This window comes from Anomalospiza imberbis, unplaced genomic scaffold (assembly GCF_031753505.1).
Source record: "Anomalospiza imberbis isolate Cuckoo-Finch-1a 21T00152 unplaced genomic scaffold, ASM3175350v1 scaffold_651, whole genome shotgun sequence".
Classification (NCBI taxonomy): Eukaryota; Metazoa; Chordata; class Aves; order Passeriformes; family Viduidae; genus Anomalospiza; species Anomalospiza imberbis.
This window is the reverse complement of record NW_027100264.1, coordinates 45,150-61,703: the sequence shown is the minus strand read 5'-3', so window position 1 is coordinate 61,703 and position 16,554 is coordinate 45,150. Positions and strand designations below refer to the sequence as shown.

General features: G+C 61.6%; 1 protein-coding gene and 1 long non-coding RNA gene across 2 annotated transcripts in view; both read right to left on the bottom strand.

Annotated features, from left to right (window-relative positions):
• Positions 1-1,671: 1,671 nt before the first annotated feature.
• Positions 1,672-5,199, bottom strand: LOC137467500 (uncharacterized). The gene is made up of 3 exons (XR_010995541.1): positions 5,076-5,199; positions 2,905-3,014; positions 1,672-1,944 (listed from the first exon to the last, which is right to left on the bottom strand). It is a non-coding gene; the product is annotated as an uncharacterized lncRNA (long non-coding RNA).
• A 1,959-nt stretch (positions 5,200-7,158) lies between these two features.
• Positions 7,159-16,554, bottom strand: part of POLR2A (RNA polymerase II subunit A) — a 37,380-nt gene continuing 27,984 nt past the window's right edge. The window contains exons 22-29 of the mRNA XM_068178972.1: positions 16,273-16,373; positions 16,079-16,183; positions 15,571-15,753; positions 14,101-14,304; positions 12,700-12,886; positions 11,773-11,886; positions 10,128-10,277; positions 7,159-9,061 (exon numbers count right to left, since the gene is read on the bottom strand). Of these exons, the coding sequence (XP_068035073.1) occupies positions 7,905-9,061; positions 10,128-10,277; positions 11,773-11,886; positions 12,700-12,886; positions 14,101-14,304; positions 15,571-15,753; positions 16,079-16,183; positions 16,273-16,373 (2,201 nt within the window). The 3' untranslated portion in view covers positions 7,159-7,904. The remainder of the gene's footprint in view (positions 9,062-10,127; positions 10,278-11,772; positions 11,887-12,699; positions 12,887-14,100; positions 14,305-15,570; positions 15,754-16,078; positions 16,184-16,272; positions 16,374-16,554) is intronic.

The window sequence follows — 16,554 nt, the reverse complement described above, 5'->3', positions numbered from 1 at the left end:
GACCCCCCGTCACTCCTGGGCCCCCCAAAACCCACCCGGGACATCCCGGGGGTCCCCAAAACCCACCCAGGTACTGGGGAGACCCCAAAACCCACGCGGGACAGCTCTGGGGGTCCCCAAAACCCACCCGGGTCATCCTGGGAGACCCCCAAAACCCACCCAGGTACCGGGGAGACCCCAAAACCCACCCAGGTACCGGGGAGACCCCGAAACCCATCCAGGTACTGGGGAGACCCCAAAACCCACCCGGGACATCCCGGGGGCCCCCAAAACCCACCCAGGTACCGGGGAGACCCCGAAACCCATCCAGGTACTGGGGAGACCCCAAAACCCACCCGGGACATCCCGGGGGCCCCCAAAACCCACCCAGGTACCGGGGAGACCCCAAAACCCACCCAGGTACCGGGGAGACCCCAAAACCCACCTGGGACATCCCGGGGGTCCCCAAAACCCACCCAGGTACCGGGGAGACCCCAAAAACCCACCCAGGACATCCCAGGGGTCCCCGAAACCCACCCGGGTCATCCGGGAGTCCCCAAAGCCCACCCGGGACATCCAGGGAGACCCCAAAACCCACCCAGGTACCAGGGAGACCCCAAAACCCACCCAGGTACCGGGGGCCCCCAAAGCCCACCCAGGACATCCCGGGGGTCCCCAAAACCCCACCCAGGTACCGGGGGCCCCCAAAACCCACCCAGGACATCTCGGGGGTCCCCAAAACCCACCCGGGACAGCTCTGGGGGGTCCCCAACCCCAAATCCCCTCCCTTCAAAGGGGTCAGGGGTCCCCAAAAGTGTCTCCAGGACCCCAAAACCCACCCGGGACATCCCAGGGGTCCCCAATCCCAGTCCCTCCCAGTGCTCCCAGTCCCTCCCAGTGCTCCCAGTCCCTCCCAGTGCTCCCAGTGCCCACCAGGTGGTTGTGGGCACGGAACGACCCCCGCAGGGTCCCGTCGAAGGCGTCCCAGAGGTGCACGGGGCTGTCCCGGCTGCTGGCGGCCACCCTGCCCAGTGCGGACCAGTATGGACCAGTATGGACCAGTACGGACCAGTACGGACCAGTATGGACCAGTATGGACCAGTACGGACCAGTACGGACCAGTACGGACCAGCATGGACCAGTGCAGACCAGTAGCGACCTCCCAGGAACCACCCCTGCTCCCAGTACACCCCCCCCCAGTCCATTCCCAGTGCCCCCCAGTACATCCCAGTTCCCTCCCAGTTCCGCCCAGTACACCCCAGTCCCTTCCCAGTCCCTCCCAGTCCCTTCCCAGTCCATCCCAGTTCCATCCCAGCCCCCCCCAATCCCCCCCAGTCCTTCCCCAGTCCCTCCCAGTCCATCCCAGTCCCTCCCAGTGCCCCCCAGTCCCTCCCAGTCTCCCCCAGTCCCTCCCAGTTCCCCCCCAGTCCATCCCAGTTCCCTCCCAGTCTCCCCCAGTCCCTCCCAGTCCCTCCCAGTCCCTCCCAGTCCATCCCAGTCCCTCCCAGTGCCCCCCAGTCCCTCCCAGTCTCCCCCAGTCCATCCCAGTTCCCTCCCAGTTTCCCCCCAGTCCTTCCCAGTCCATCCCAGTCCATCCCAGTTTCCCTCCCAGTCCCTCCCAGTTTCCTCCCAGTCTCCCCCAGTCCCTCCCAGTTCCTCCCAGTCCCTCCCAGTTCCCTCCCAGTTCCTCCCAGTCCCTCCCAGTTCCTCCCAGTCCCTCCCAGTTCCTCCCAGTTTCCCCCCAGTCCTTCCCAGTCCATCCCAGTCCATCCCAGTTCCCTCCCAGTCCCTCCCAGTTCCCTCCCAGTCTCCCCCAGTCCCTCCCAGTTCCCTCCCAGTCCCTCCCAGTTCCTCCCAGTGCTCCCAGTGCCTCACAGGCAGCTGGGGGGGGTCGCTGGAGTCCATCAGGGGGTACCAGGTGAAGTCGTAGATGGTGTCACCTTCGGCCACCTGCACGGCCGGGACCTGCGACCCCGAGTGACCCCTGAGTGACCCCGAGTGACCACTGACCCCTGAGTGACCCCAGAGTGACCCCAAGTGACCCCAGAGTAACCCTGAATGACCACTGACCCCTGAGTGACCCCTGACCCCTGAGTGACCCCAGAGTGACCCCAAGTGACCACTGAGTGACCCTGAATGACCACTGACCCCGAGTGACCCCTGAGTGACCCCGAGTGACCACTGACCCCTGAGTGACCCCTGAGTGACCCCAAGTGACCACTGAGTGACCCTGAATGACCACTGACCCCCGAGTGACCACTGACCCCTGAGTGACCCCTGAGTGACCCCAGAGTGACCCCAAGTGACCCCTGAGTGACCCGGGAGTGACCCCTGAGTGACCCCAGAGTGACCTGGGAGTGACCCCTGAGTGACCCCAGAGTAACCCCAAGTGACCCCTGAGTGACCCCAGAGTGACCCCGAGTGACCCCAGAGTAACCCCAAGTGACCCCTGAGTGACCCCTGAGTGACCCCAGAGTCAACACTGACCCCCGAATGACCACTGGCCCCAAAGTGACCCTGAGTGACCCCAAGGGACCCCAACCCCCCCAAAGTGACCCCAAACCCCCCCAAAGTGACCCCAACCCCCCCAAAGTGACCCCAAACCCCCCCAAAGTGACCCCAACCCCCCCAAAGTGACCCCAAACCCCCCCAAAGTGACCCCAACCCCCCCCCAGAGTGACCCCAAAGTGACCCCAAACCCCCCCAAAGTGACCCCAACCCCCCCCAGAGTGACCCCAAACCCCCCCAGAGTGACCCCAACCCCCCCAGAGTGACCCCAACCCCCCCCCAAAGTGACCCCAAACCCCCCCAAAGGGACCCCAAACCCCCCCAGAGTGACCCAAACCCCCCCAAAGTGACCCCAAACCCCCCCCCATCCTGACCCCCAGCCCCCCCAAATCCCCTCTCCCAGGACCCCAGCCCCACCAGCTGGGGGAGGGGCGCCCCCCGGGGGGGGTCCCGGGGGGAAGGGGAGGTCGAAGATCCTCAGGGCGTTGTCGTTGCTGCAGGTGAGGACGCAGGAGCCGTCGGGGGCCCTGGGGGGACCCCCACTGTCACCCCCCAAATAACCCCCAGGGGACCCCCACTGTCACCCCAAAATAACCCCCAGTGGACCCCCACTGTCCCCCCAAATAACCCCCAGGAGACCCCCACTGTCACCCCAAAACAACCCCCAGGAGACCCCCACTGTCACCCCCAAATAACCCCCAGGAGACCCCCATTGTCACCCCAAAACAACCCCCAGGAGACCCCCACTGTCCCCCAAAATAACCCCAGGAGACCCCCATTGTCACCCCCAAATAACCCCCAGGAGACCCCCATTGTCACCCCAAATAACCCCCAGGAGACCCCCACTGTCACCCCCAAATAACCCCCAGGAGACCCCCACTATCACCCCCAAATAACCCCAGGGGACCCCCATTGTCACCCCCAAATAACCCCCAGGAGACCCCCACTGTCACCCCAAAATAACCAACAGGAGACCCCCCATTGTCACCCCATTGTCACCCCCAAATAACCCCCAGGAGACCCCCATTGTCACCCCAAAATAACCCCCCGGAGACCCCCACTGTCACCCCAAAACAACCCCCAGGAGACCCCCACTGTCACCCCAAAATAACCCCCAGGAGACCCCCATTGTCACCCCCAAATAACCCCCAGGAGACCCCCACTGTCACCCCAAAATAACCCCCAGGAGACCCCCACTGTCACCCCAAATAACCCCCAGGAGACCCCCACTGTCACCCCCAAATAACCCCCAGGAGACCCCCACTGTCACCCCCAAAATAACCCCCAGGAGACCCCCACTGTCACCCCAAATAACCCCCCAGGAGACCCCCATTGTCACCCTCAAATAACCCCCAGGGAGACCCCCATTGTCACCCCATTGTCACCCCAAAATAATCCCAGGAGACCCCCACTGTCACCCCCAAAATAACCCCCAGGAGACCCCCATTGTCACCCCAAATAACCCCCAGGAGACCCCCATTGTCACCCCCAAATAACCCCCAGGAGACCCCCACTGTCACCCCAAAATAACCCCCAGGAGACCCCCATTGTCACCCCAAAATAACCCCCAGGAGACCCCCACTGTCACCCCAAAATAACCCCCAGGAGACCCCCATTGTCACCCCCAAATAACCCCCAGGAGACCCCCACTGTCACCCCAAAATAACCCCCAGGAGACCCCCATTGTCACCCCTAAATAACCAACAGGAGACCCCCACTGTCACCCCAAATAACCCCAGGAGACCCCCATTGTCACCCCCCAAATAACCCCCAGGAGACCCCCACTGTCACCCCAAAATAACCCCCAGGAGACCCCCATTGTCACCCTCAAATAACCCCCAGGGGACCCCCATTGTCACCCCCAAATAACCCCAGGAGACCCCCATTGTCACCCCATTGTCACCCCCAAAATAACCACCAGGAGACCCCCATTGTCACCCCAAAATAACCCCCAGGAGACCCCCACTGTCACCCCCAAATAACCCCCAGGGGACCCCAAAACCCTCCCAAGGAACCCCCAGGGACCCCAGGCCTCTCCCCGAGGGGGTTTTGGGGTGATTCTGGGGGGGCTTTGGGGTGATTTTAGGTGATTTTGGGGGGCTTTGGGGTGATTTTAGGGGTGATTTTGGGGTGATTTTGGGGGGGTTTTGGGGTGAGTTTGGGGGGGGGTTGGGGGTGATTTTTGGGGTGATTTTTGGGGGGCTTTGGGGTGGTTTTAGGGTGATTTTGGGGTGATTTTGGGGTGATTTTGGGGGGTTTTGGGGTGATTTTTGGGGGGTTTTGGGGTGGTTTTAGGTTGATTTTTGGGGTGATTTTGGGGTGAGTTTGGGGTGAGTTTGGGGGGGGGGTTTGGGGTGATTTTTTGGGGTGATTTTTGGGGGGCTTTGGGGTGATTTTAGGGTGATTTTGGGGTGATTTTGGGGTGAGTTTGGGGGGGGTTTGGGGTGATTTTTGGGGTGATTTTGGGGTGATTTTGGGGCGGTTTTAGGGTGATTTTTGGGGTGATTTTGGGGTGATTTTTGGGTGGTTTTTGGGGGGTTTTGGGGGTGATTTTTTGGGGGTTTTGGGGCGGTTTTGGGGTCCCTCACCATTTGCAGCCTCGCAGGAAATTTTCGGGGCGCCGCGCGAATTCCTCCCGCGCCCCCAAACCTGGCGGGGGGGGGCGGCCCAGCTCGTACTGGGGGAAACTGGGGGAGAGCCGGCGTTGGGGGGGAGGTCAGGGACCCCAAAACCCCTCAGGGAGTCGGAGACCCCACCCCAAAATAAACTCCCCCCCCAAAAAAAAACTCACTCGAGCTCCTCGGGGCTCCTCCGGGGCCGAGTCCTGAGGGGTCCCGGGGGGGGCGGGGACCCCCTGAGGGCTGCGGGGGGAGGGGAGAGGTCAGAGCCCCGCCCCCACCCGCAAAAAAACCCAAAATCGCCCCCAAAATCCCAAAATCCCCCAAAACCACCCCAAATCCTCCCGCCCCCCCCCCAACAACGCGCACCGTCCACCGTGGGCGCCGCCATGACAGCGCGGAGGCCACGCCCCCTGGTGACCACGCCCCCTGGCGGACAATCTGTTCGCCACGCCCCCATCTCCATATATGGACTGAGAGCGATTTGGGTTGTCTCCGCCCTCTGTGGGCGGGGTCTCGGCTTTTCCCGCCAAAAGGGACGCCCGCGATTTGGGGACCCCGAAATGCGACCCCAAAAGGGTCCAGGGGGACCTGGGACCCCCCAAAATGTCACCTGAGGGTTGGGGGATCCAGGGGACCCCAAAATGTGACCCGGGGGGGGTCAGAGTGACACAGGGCACCCCAAAAATGTCACCTGAGAGTTTGGGGTGGTCCGGGGGACCCCAAAATGTGACCCGGGGGGGGTCAGAGTGACACAGGGCACCCCAAAATGTCACCTGAGGGTTTGGGGGGTCCGGGGGACCCCAAAATGTGACCCGGGGGGGGTCAGAGTGACACAGGGCACCCCAAAATGTCACCTGAGAGTTTGGGGGCCCCTAAAGGGGTCCTGGAGGGAGTGGGGGAGCAACCAAGGGGGACCCAACCATGGCCACCATAAAACAGCCATGGCCACCATGACCCAACCGTGGCCACCACGACCCAACCGTGGCCACCATAAAACAGCCATGGCCACCATGACCCAACCGTGGCCACCACGACCCAACCATGGCCACCATGACCCAACCGTGGCCACCATAAAACAGCCATGGCCACCATGACCCAACCGTGGCCGCCATGACACAACCATGGCCACCATGACCCAACCGTGGCCACCATGACCCAACCATGGCCACCATAAAACAGCCATGGTCCCATGACCCAACCGTGGCTGCCATGACCCAACCGTGGCCACCACAACCCAACCGTGGCCACCACAACCCAACCGTGGCCGCCATGACCCAACCATGACCGCCACGACCCAGCCATGGCCACCACAACCCAACCGTGGCCAACACGACCCAACCATGGCCACCATGACCCAACCATGGCTGCCATGACCCAACCATGGCCACCACTCCCCATGGCCACCGTGACCCAACCATGATGTTCTCCCATGACCCACCGTGACTTCCTCCACACCCCCTCAAGTTCCTCAGGGCCACCACAGGTGCCCAGGTTGTGTCCAGGTGTCCCCAAATGAGGAGTTTTGGGGTCTCCCCTCTCCCCAAAAAAGAGTCACAGGTCGAAAATCAATAAAACTTTTATTAACTTCCCCCCCAAAAACTGAAATTCCCCGAAATTCGCTTCCCCTCCCCCACCAACAACCCCGAAAGTGAAAAGAGCAAAATTAAGGGGGGGGTGGGGGAGGGGCAAAGGACTTCCCCCCCAAACCCCCAAAACCGCCACCAACGAGCGCCCCCCCTCCCCCCTCCTCATTAACGAACCCCATAAATTACAACCTCCCCCCACCCCCCCCAAAATGGGGGGGGAGCGCCCACGCCTGCCCCTCCCCCACCCCAACTGGGGGTTCACCTCTAACTTGGGGGTCACCCTCGACTTGGGGGTCACCCCAAATTTAAGGGTCAGAGCCTGGTTTGGGGATCAACCCCCCCAGTTTAACGGTTTCACCCCAATTTAGGGTTTCACTCTAATCTAGGGGTCTCCCCCAATTTAGGGGTTCCCCACCAGTTTAGGGGTCAGCCCCAGTTTGGGGGTCAGCCCCAGTTTGGAGGTCGCCCCCTCTGAACTTTGGGGTCGAGTTCAATTCAGGGGTTCCCCCTCAAACCTGAGGGTCTCTCCAACTTTGGGGGTGACCCCAATTTAGGGGTGATCCCAAATTTAGCCATCACCACCCTTTGGTGTCACCCCAATTTCAGGGTCACCCCAACAGCCCATGGGGACCTGGGGGGTGACAACAGCCCTGTCCCGACCGGAACTCGGGGGTTTGGGGGTGACAACCCCATTTCCAGTTGGGGTGACAACCCCGTCGCCATTGGATATTGGGGTCACCCCCACGGCCTGTGGGGTTTGGGTGGGGTGACAGCCCCATTCCCACGGAAATTCGGGTGTCACCCCCACGGCCTCTTTTGGGTTTTGGGGGGGTGACACCCCCAACCCCATTTCAGCGTGGGGGTGACAACACCGTTCCTGTGTCAATTTTGGGGTCACCCCCGTGGCCTGTGGGGTTTGGGGGTGACAACAACCCCGAGCCCATCAGAATTTGGGGGTTCAGGGGGTGACACTCCCGACCCCGTATCCATGTGGGGGGTTGGGGGGTGACAACCACCCCATCCCCAAATCAATTCTGGGGTCACCCCCACGGCCTGTGGGGTTTGGGGGTGACAACAACCCCGTCCCCGTATCCAGGTGGGGTTGTTGGGGAGCGACAACAACCCCGACCCCGTGTCGATCTGGGGGTCACCCCCACGGCCTGGGGCGGGGGTTTTGGGGGGTGACACCCCCGTCCCCACAGGCCGACCCTCAGTTGTCGTCGTCGCTGTCGTCGGGGCTGATGGCCGGGCTGGTGAGGCTGTAGGTGGGCGACGTGGGGCTGTAGCCGGGGGACGTGGGGCTGTACGTGGAGCCCTTGGGCGACGTGGGGCTGTAGGTGGGCGAGGTGGGGCTGTACTTGGGCGAGGTGGGGCTGTAGGTGGGCGAGGTGGGGCTGTACTTGGGCGACGTCGGGGTGTAGACGGGCGAGGTGGGGCTGTAGGTGGGCGAGGTGGGGCTGTACTTGGGCGTGGTGGGGCTGTAGGTGGGCGAGGTGGGGCTGTACTTGGGCGAGGTGGGGCTGTACTTGGGGGACGTGGGGCTGTACTTGGGCGAGGTCGGGGTGTACTCGGGGGAGCTGGGGCTGTAGCTGGGGCTGGTCGGGGTGTACTTGGGGGATGTGGGGCTGTAACTGGGGCTGCTGGGGCTGTAACTGGGGCTGCTGGGGGTGTAGGTGGGCGACTGCGGGGTGTAGCGGGGGCTGGACGGGGAGTAACTGGGAGAGGTGGGGCTGTAACTGGGCGAGGTGGGGCTGTAACTGGGCGAGGTGGGGCTGTAGTTGGGCGAGGTCGGGGTGTAGTTGGGGCTGGTGGGGCTGTAACTGGGGGAAGTGGGGCTGTAACTGGGAGAGGTCGGGGTGTAGTTGGGGCTGGTGGGGCTGTAGTTGGGCGAGGTGGGGCTGTAACTGGGAGAGGTCGGGCTGTAACTGGGCGAGGTGGGGCTGTAACTGGGAGAAGTGGGGCTGTAACTGGGAGAGGTGGGGCTGTAGCTTGGCGAGGTGGGGCTGTAACTGGGCGAAGTGGGGCTGTAGCTGGGCGACGTCGGGCTGTAACTGGGCGACGTTGGGCTGTAGCTGGGCGAGGTGGGGCTGTAGCTGGGGGACGTCGGGCTGTAGCTGGGGGACGTGGGGCTGTAGCTGGGCGAGGTTGGGCTGTAACTGGGCGAGGTGGGGCTGTAACTGGGAGAGGTGGGGCTGTAACTGGGCGAGGTGGGGCTGTAGTTGGGCGAGGTGGGGCTGTAGCTGGGGGAAGTGGGGCTGTAACTGGGAGAAGTGGGGCTGTAGCTGGGGCTCTGTGGGGTGTAGCCCCCCGGCGACCGCGGCTCGTAGGCGGGGGACGTCGGGCTGTAGCTGGGGGACATGGCCCCACCTGCGGAGAGGGGACAGGGCGGTCAGGAGGGCGTTGGGGAGGCTGGTTGGGGTGTTGTGGAGGTGTTGGAGAGGGGTGTGGGACCCTCGGAGGGGCAGTTCGGGTGTTGTGGGGCCGTTGGTGGTGTTGGGGTGTTGTACAGGTGTTGGGAGTCCCTTTGAGTTGTTGTTTGGGTGTTGTGCGGCTGTTGGTGGTGTTCGGGTGTTGTGGGGGTGTTCAGAGCCCCTCTGAGGTGTTTTTCGGGTGTTGTGGGGGTGTTGGGAGTCCCTCTGAGGTGCAGTTCGGGTGTTGTGGGGCTGCTGGTGGTGTTAGGGTGTTGTACAGGTGTTGGGAGTCCCTCTGAGGTGGTGTTCGGGTGTTTGGAGTCCCTTTGAGGTGTTTTTCGGGTGTTGTGGGGGTGTTGGGACTCCCTTTGAGGTGCTGTTCGGGTGTTGGGGTGTTGTGCAGGTGTTGGGAGTCCCTCTGAGGAGGTGTTCGGGTGTTGTGGGGGTGTTGGGGTGTTGTACAGGTGTTGGGAGTCCCTTGGAGGCGCTGTTCGGGTGTTGTGGGGCTGTTGGTGGTGCTGGGGTGTTGTGGGGGTGTTGGGAGTCCCTCTGAGGTGTTGTTCGGGTGTTGTGGGGCTCAGTGATCGGGCTTTATGGGGCTGTTTTGGGGTGTTTCAGTGAGTTTTGGGGTGTTGCTAGGTGTCACAGTGTGTTTTGGGTTATTTTGGGTTGTTTCAGTGAGTTTTGGGGTGTTGTTAGGTGTCACAGTGTGTTTTGGGTTATTTTGGGTTGTTTCAGTGAGTTTTGGGGTGTTGTTAGGTGTTACAGGGTGTTTTGGGTTATTTTGGGGCGTTTCAGTGAGTTTTGGGGTGTTGCTAGGTGTCACAGTGTGTTTTGGGTTATTTTGGGGTGTTTCAGTGAGTTTTGGGGTGTTGCTAGGTGTCACAGTGTGTTTTGGGTTATTTTGGGGTGTTTCAGTGAGTTTTGGGGTGTTGTTAGGTGTTACCGGTTGTTTTACGGGTGTTTTTGTTATTTTAAGGGTATTTTAGGGTGTTTTGGGGCGTTTTTGGGGCCGTACTCACCAGGGGAGGGGATGTAGGGGCTGGAGGGGCCGGGTGACCCCGGCGAGCCGGGCGTGGGTGACCAGGCCGGGGAGTAGCCGGGGCTGAAGCCGGAGGCGTCGGAGGCGGCGCTGGGGGAGAACCCGGCCCCGCCCGGGGTCATCCCGCTGCCTGTGGGGGAAAAGGGGGTCAGGGGGACCCCAAAACACAACCTGAGACCCCAAAAACACCCCCAAATACAGCCCAGGACCCCAGAACCAGCCTGGGCCCCCCAAACCAGCCCAGGACCCCAAAAACATCCCTTAAAAACAACCTGGCCCCATCCGGGGTCATCCTACTGCCTGTGGGGGAAAAGGGGGTCGGGGGGACCCCAAAACACAACCTGAGACCCCAAAAACACCCCCAAATACAGCCCAGGACCCCAGAACCAGCCTGGGACCCCAAAACCAGCCCAGGACCCCAAAAACATCCCTTAAAAACAACCTGGCCCCATCCGGGGTCATCCCGCTGCCTGTGGGGGAAAAGGGGGTCGGGGGGACCCCAAAACACAACCTGAGACCCCAAAAACACCCCCAAATACAGCCCAGGACCCCAGAACCAGCCTGGGACCCCAAAACCATCCCTTAAACACCACCCGGCCCCATCTGGGTTCATCCCACTGCCTGTGGGGGAAAAGGAGGACAGGGGGACCCCAAAACACAACCTGAGACCCCAAAAACACCCCCAAATACAGCCCAGGACCCCAGAACCAGCCTGGGCCCCCCAAACCAGCCCAGGACCCCAAAAACATCCCTTAAAAACAACCTGGCCCCATCCGGGGTCATCCTACTGCCTGTGGGGGAAAAGGGGGTCAGGGGGGACCCCAAAACACAACCTGAGACCCCCAAAACACCCCCAAATACAGCCCAGGACCCCAGAACCAGCCTGGGACCCCAAAACCAGCCCAGGACCCCAAAACCATCCCTTAAAAACAGCCAGGCCCTACTCGGGGTCATCCCGCTGCCTGTGGGGGAAAAGGGGGTCGGGGGGACCCCAAAACACAACCTGAGACCCCAAAAACACCCCCAAATACAGCCCAAGACCCCAGAACCAGCCTGGGACCCCAAAACCAGCCCAGGACCCCAAAAACATCCCTTAAAAATAACCTGGCCCCATCCGGGGTCATCCCACTGCCTGTGGGGGAAAAGGGGGTCGGGGAGACCCCAAAACACAACCTGAGACCCCAAAAACACCCCCAAATACAGCCCAGGACCCCAGAACCAGCCTGGGACCCCAAAACCAGCCCAGGACCCCAAAACCATCCCTTAAAAACAACCCGGCCCCATCCGGGGTCATCCCACTGCCTGTGGGGGAAAAGGGGGTCGGGGGGACCCCAAAACACAACCTGAGACCCCAAAAACACCCCCAAATACAGCCCAGGACCCCAGAACCAGCCTGGGACCCCAAAACCATCCCTTAAACACCACCCGGCCCCATCCCACTGCCTGTGGGGGAAAAGGGGTCAGGGGAACCCTCATCATCCCCAATTCACCCCCCAATGCACCCCAGGACACCCCAAATTCCCCCCACAGCCATCCCAGTGGTCCCCATTTTACCCCAGACCCCCCCAAGAACCCCTCCCAGTCCATCCCAGTCCCTCCCAGTCCCTCCCAGCGCCCCAACGCACCCACGCTGGGGGACCAGGCGCCGTAGGCCGGGGTGGCCCCCTGGTTCCAGGGGGTCATGGCTGGGGACATCCCCCCCATGGGGCTGGGGGCCGAGCCGAAGAACATCCCGGTGGCTGCGGAGAGAGCGGGGTCAGGGGCGCCCCAAAAGCGGGGGCACCCCAAAATATGGGGGGACATCGACATCGGGGGGACACCAACATCTGGGGAACCCCAGAATCTGGGAGATATCAACATCTGGGGGTCACCAGGGGACCAGGGCTGGGACACAGTGGTGGCCACGGTGACATCGGGGGTCTTCGTGTCACCACCACCCTTGGGGTGTCCCCTCCTCCCCCACGGACCCAAAAATCTGGGGGTGACCCCGAAATCTGGGGAAATCAACATCTGGGGAACCCCAGAATCTGGGAGATATCAACATCTGGGGGACACCAGGTGACCAGAACTGGGACACGGTGGTGGCCACGGTGACATCAGGGGTCTTTGTGTCACCACCACCCTTGGGGTGTCCCCTCCTCCCCCACGGACCCAAAGATCGGGGGGTGACCCCGAAATCTGGGGAAATCAACATCTGGGGAACCCCAGAATCTGGGAGATATCAACATCTGAGGGACACCAGGTGACCAGGGCTGGGACACGGTGGTGGCCACGGTGACATCAGGGGTCTTTGTGTCACCACCACCACAACCCTAACTCCTCCCTTGAAGAATCCAGTCCTGGTGCACCCCAAAATCTGCGTGGACCCCAAAATCTGAGGCTGTCCCCTCTTGCCATGGGACACCCAGAACTGGCCAACGACCACCGTGACCTTGAAGGTCTTTGTGCCACCACCCTTGGGGTGTCCCCAGCTGCTCCTGGAGGAACCCGGCCACCATTCCAAGGCGTGTCCCCATTTTCCCGGGGGTGTCCGCAGGGTTTTGGGGACTCACAGCCGCCGACGCCGAGGCCGGGCAGGGCGCTGGGGATCTCCATGCCGTGCTTGCACTTCTCGGCGTCCAGCAGGAGATCGAAGCAGCCGGTGCCGGCCGGGGCCAGCTGGCCCAGCATGATGTTCTCGGACACGCCCTTCATGGGGTCACTCTCCCCGTGGGCAGCTGCCTCCATCAGGACGTCGACCTGAGCGAGGGGACAGCCCAAAATCAGCTTCAACCTCTAAATGTCCTTCTTGAGCCCCAAATCCTGTAAAATGTCCACAGAATCCCCCATTCCCAGCTCCCAAACCCCATTCCCAGCCCCCAATTCTCATTCCCATCCCCATTCCCATCCCAAAACCTTCTCCCACCCCATCTCCACCCCACCCCAATCCCCCATTCCCACCCCAATCCCCCAATCCCAAACCCCATTCCCACCTCATCCTATCCCCACCTCAATCCCCCGTTCCCAATCCCCACTCCCACCCCAATCCCCTGTTCCCAATCCCCATTTCCAATCCTCACTCCCACCCCAATCCCCAATCCCCCGTTCCCAATCCCCGTTCCCAATCTCCGTTCCCACCCCAATCCCCCGTTCCCAATCTCCGTTCCCACCCCAATCCCCCGTTCCCAATCCCCGTTCCCACCCCAATCCCCCATTCCCAATCCCCCGTTCCCAATCCCCCATTCCCAATCCCCGTTCCCAATCCCCGTTCCCACCCCAATCCCCCGTTCCCAATCCTCGTTCCCACCCCAATCCCCCATTCCCAATCCCCCGTTCCCAATCCCCCATTCCCAATCCCCCGTTCCCAATCCCCCATTCCCAATCCCCCGTTCCCAATCCCCCATTCCCAATCCCCGTTCCCAATCCCCGTTCCCACCCCAATCCCCCGTTCCCAATCCCCGTTCCCACCCCAATCCCCCGTTCCCAATCCCCGTTCCCACCCCAATCCCCCGTTCCCAATCCCCGTTCCCACCCCAATCCCCCGTTCCCACCCCAATCCCCAATCCCCCGTTCCCAATTCCCCGTTCCCACCCCAATCCCCAATCCCCCGTTCCCAATTCCCCGTTCCCACCCCAATCCCCCGTTCCCACCCCAATCCCCAATCCCCCGTTCCCAATCCCCATTCCCACCCCAATCCCCCGTTCCCAATCCCCCCTTCCCAATCCCCATTCCCACCCCAATCCCCCATTCCCACCCCAATCCCCCATTCCCAATCCCCCGTTCCCAATCCCCACTCCCACCCCAATCCCCAATCCCCCGTTCCCATTCCCAATCCCCCATTCCCAATCCCCCGTTCCCAATCCCCACTCCCACCCCAATCCCCAATCCCCCGTTCCCACTCCCCATTCCCAATCCCCCGTTCCCAATCCCCCGTTGCCAATCCCCATTCCCAATCCCCGCTCCCGTTCCCGCACCGTCTCCTCGAAGGAGCACTTCATGAGGGGCCCGGTGTCCTGGCGGTTGACGCCGTGCCGGGTGATGGCCATCAGGTGTCCCCGCGAGGTCATGGTGTCGCACAGCAGCGCCAGGTGCCGGTAGTTGACGTAGGAGCCGTCGAAGGAGATGACGTGGTAGAGCTCCCGCTCCAGCGCCTTCCGCACCGCCTCGATCCCCAAAACCTGCGCATCCCAAAGCCGGGGGGTGGGAATTCCCGAAATCCGGGGGGTGGGAATTCCCGAAATCCAGGGGTGGGAATTGCCAAAATCCGGGGGTGGGAATTCCTGAGATCTATGGCTTTGGGAATTCCCGAAATCCAGGGGTGGGAATTGCCAAAATCCAGGGGTGGGAATTGCCAAAATCCGGGGGTGGGAATTGCCAAAATCCGGGGGTGGGAATTGCCAAAATCCGGGGGGTGGGAATTGCCAAAATCCGGGGGTGGGAATTGCCAAAATCTGAGGGTGGGAATTCCTGAGCTCTATGGCTTTGGGAATTCCCGAAATCCAGGGGTGGGAATTGCCAAAATCCAGGGGTGGGAACTGCCAAAATCCGGGGGTGGGAATTGCCAAAATCCAGGGGTGGGAAATCCCGAAATCCAGGGGTGGGAATTGCCAAAATCCGGGGGTGGGAATTGCCAAAATCCAGGGGTGGGAATTGCCAAAATCCGGGGGTGGGAATTCCTGAGCTCTATGGCTTTGGGAATTCCCAAAATCCAGGGGCTGGGAATTCCTGAGACCCAGGGGGTGGGAATTCCCGAAATCCAGGGGTGGGAATTCCCAAAACACCACGGTGTGCGAATTCTTGAGGTCCAGGGCTTTGGGAATTCCTGAAATCCAGGGGGTGGGAATTCCCAAAATCCAGGGGATGGAAATCCCATTAGCCTGGGGACCCAGGTGTCCCTCACGCCCCAGCTGTCCCCACGTGGCTCACGGTGAAGATCTCCACCATGAAGACCGTGATGTCCCTCAAAGCCCAACCCAGGTGTGTCCCCAGGTGAAGATCTCCACCATGAGCACCCAGATGTCCCTCAAACCCCACCCCAGCTGTCCCCAGGTGACTCACGGTGAAGATCTCCACCATGAGCACCCAGATGTCCCTCAAACCCCACCCCAGCTGTCCCCAGGTGACTCACGGTGAAGATCTCCACCATGAGCACCCAGATGTCCCTCAAACCCCACCCCAGGTGTCCCTCACGCCCCAGCTGTCCCCACGTGGCTCACGGTGAAGATCTCCACCATGAAGACCATGATGTCCCTCAAACCCCACCCCAGCTGTCCCCAGGTGACTCACGGTGAAGATCTCCACCACGAGCCCCCGGGTGTGTCCCTCACCCCACCCCCCAGGTGCATCCCCAGCCCAGGTGACTCACGGTGAAGATCTCCACCACGAGCCCCCAGGTGTGTCCCTCACCCCACCCCCCAGGTGCGTCCCCAGCCCAGGTGACTCACGGTGAAGATCTCCACGATGTCGTTGGAGGTCGTGCGCACGGGGTCCACGTCCTTCTCGCTCAGCACCCGCATGAGGCTGACGCCGTCGGTCTCCAGGATCCACTCCTGGAGAGCCTTGAACTCCCCGTCCTCGGTGATGATGATCTTCTTCTTGTTGTCTGTCTGCGGCAGGTGCATGTACACCTGGGCAGGTGGGGACAGGTGTCACCATGGTGTCACCATGGGTGTCCCAGATCTTCTAAAGGTCTCTTGGAACCTCCTAAAAGTCTCCATGGAGAGCTCCTGATGCGTCTCAAGATCTACCTGGAGATCTTGAACCCTCAGAGAACCTGGTTGGTACCCAAAGACCTCAGGTGCCCACAGGTGTCACCAGGAACCATCCTGGACCTTCTAAAGGTCTCCAGGAACCTTCCAAAGGTCACCATGGAGTTCTCCAGGTATCCTTGGAGACCTCCCATTCCTTCATGGACCCCCCAAGGTGTCCCCAAGCCCCCCCAGGTGTCCCCACCTTGCTGATCTGCTCGATGCCCTGCAGGGTCATGTCCGTCAGCATGTTGGACTCGATGCAGCGTAGGAAGACGTCGTCGTCCATCTTGTCCACCACCTCCTCCTCCTGGGGACATGGTGGGGCACAGGTGACGCCCAGGCCATCCCAGGTGTCCCCTGAGGTGTCCCCTGAGGTGTCCCCTGGTCCCCGCCCACCTCCTGCATCTTGTTCTCGTCGCTGTTCATGATGCGGATGCGCAGCACCAGCTTCTCGGCGTTGTCATCGTTGAAGATACAGTTGAGGTCGTCACCAAAGCCTGGGAGGGGACACAGGGTGGGGACACGGTCACCTCCAAGGTCACGGCACCCAAGGGACCTCCAGGGTCTCCTCAAAGATCTGCCAGGAACTACCAAAGCTCACCCAGATCATCCCAAAGCTCCTCCAGGCTCACCCAGAACTCCTTGAGGAGCCCTCAGATGCCTTCAAAGGTCACCAAA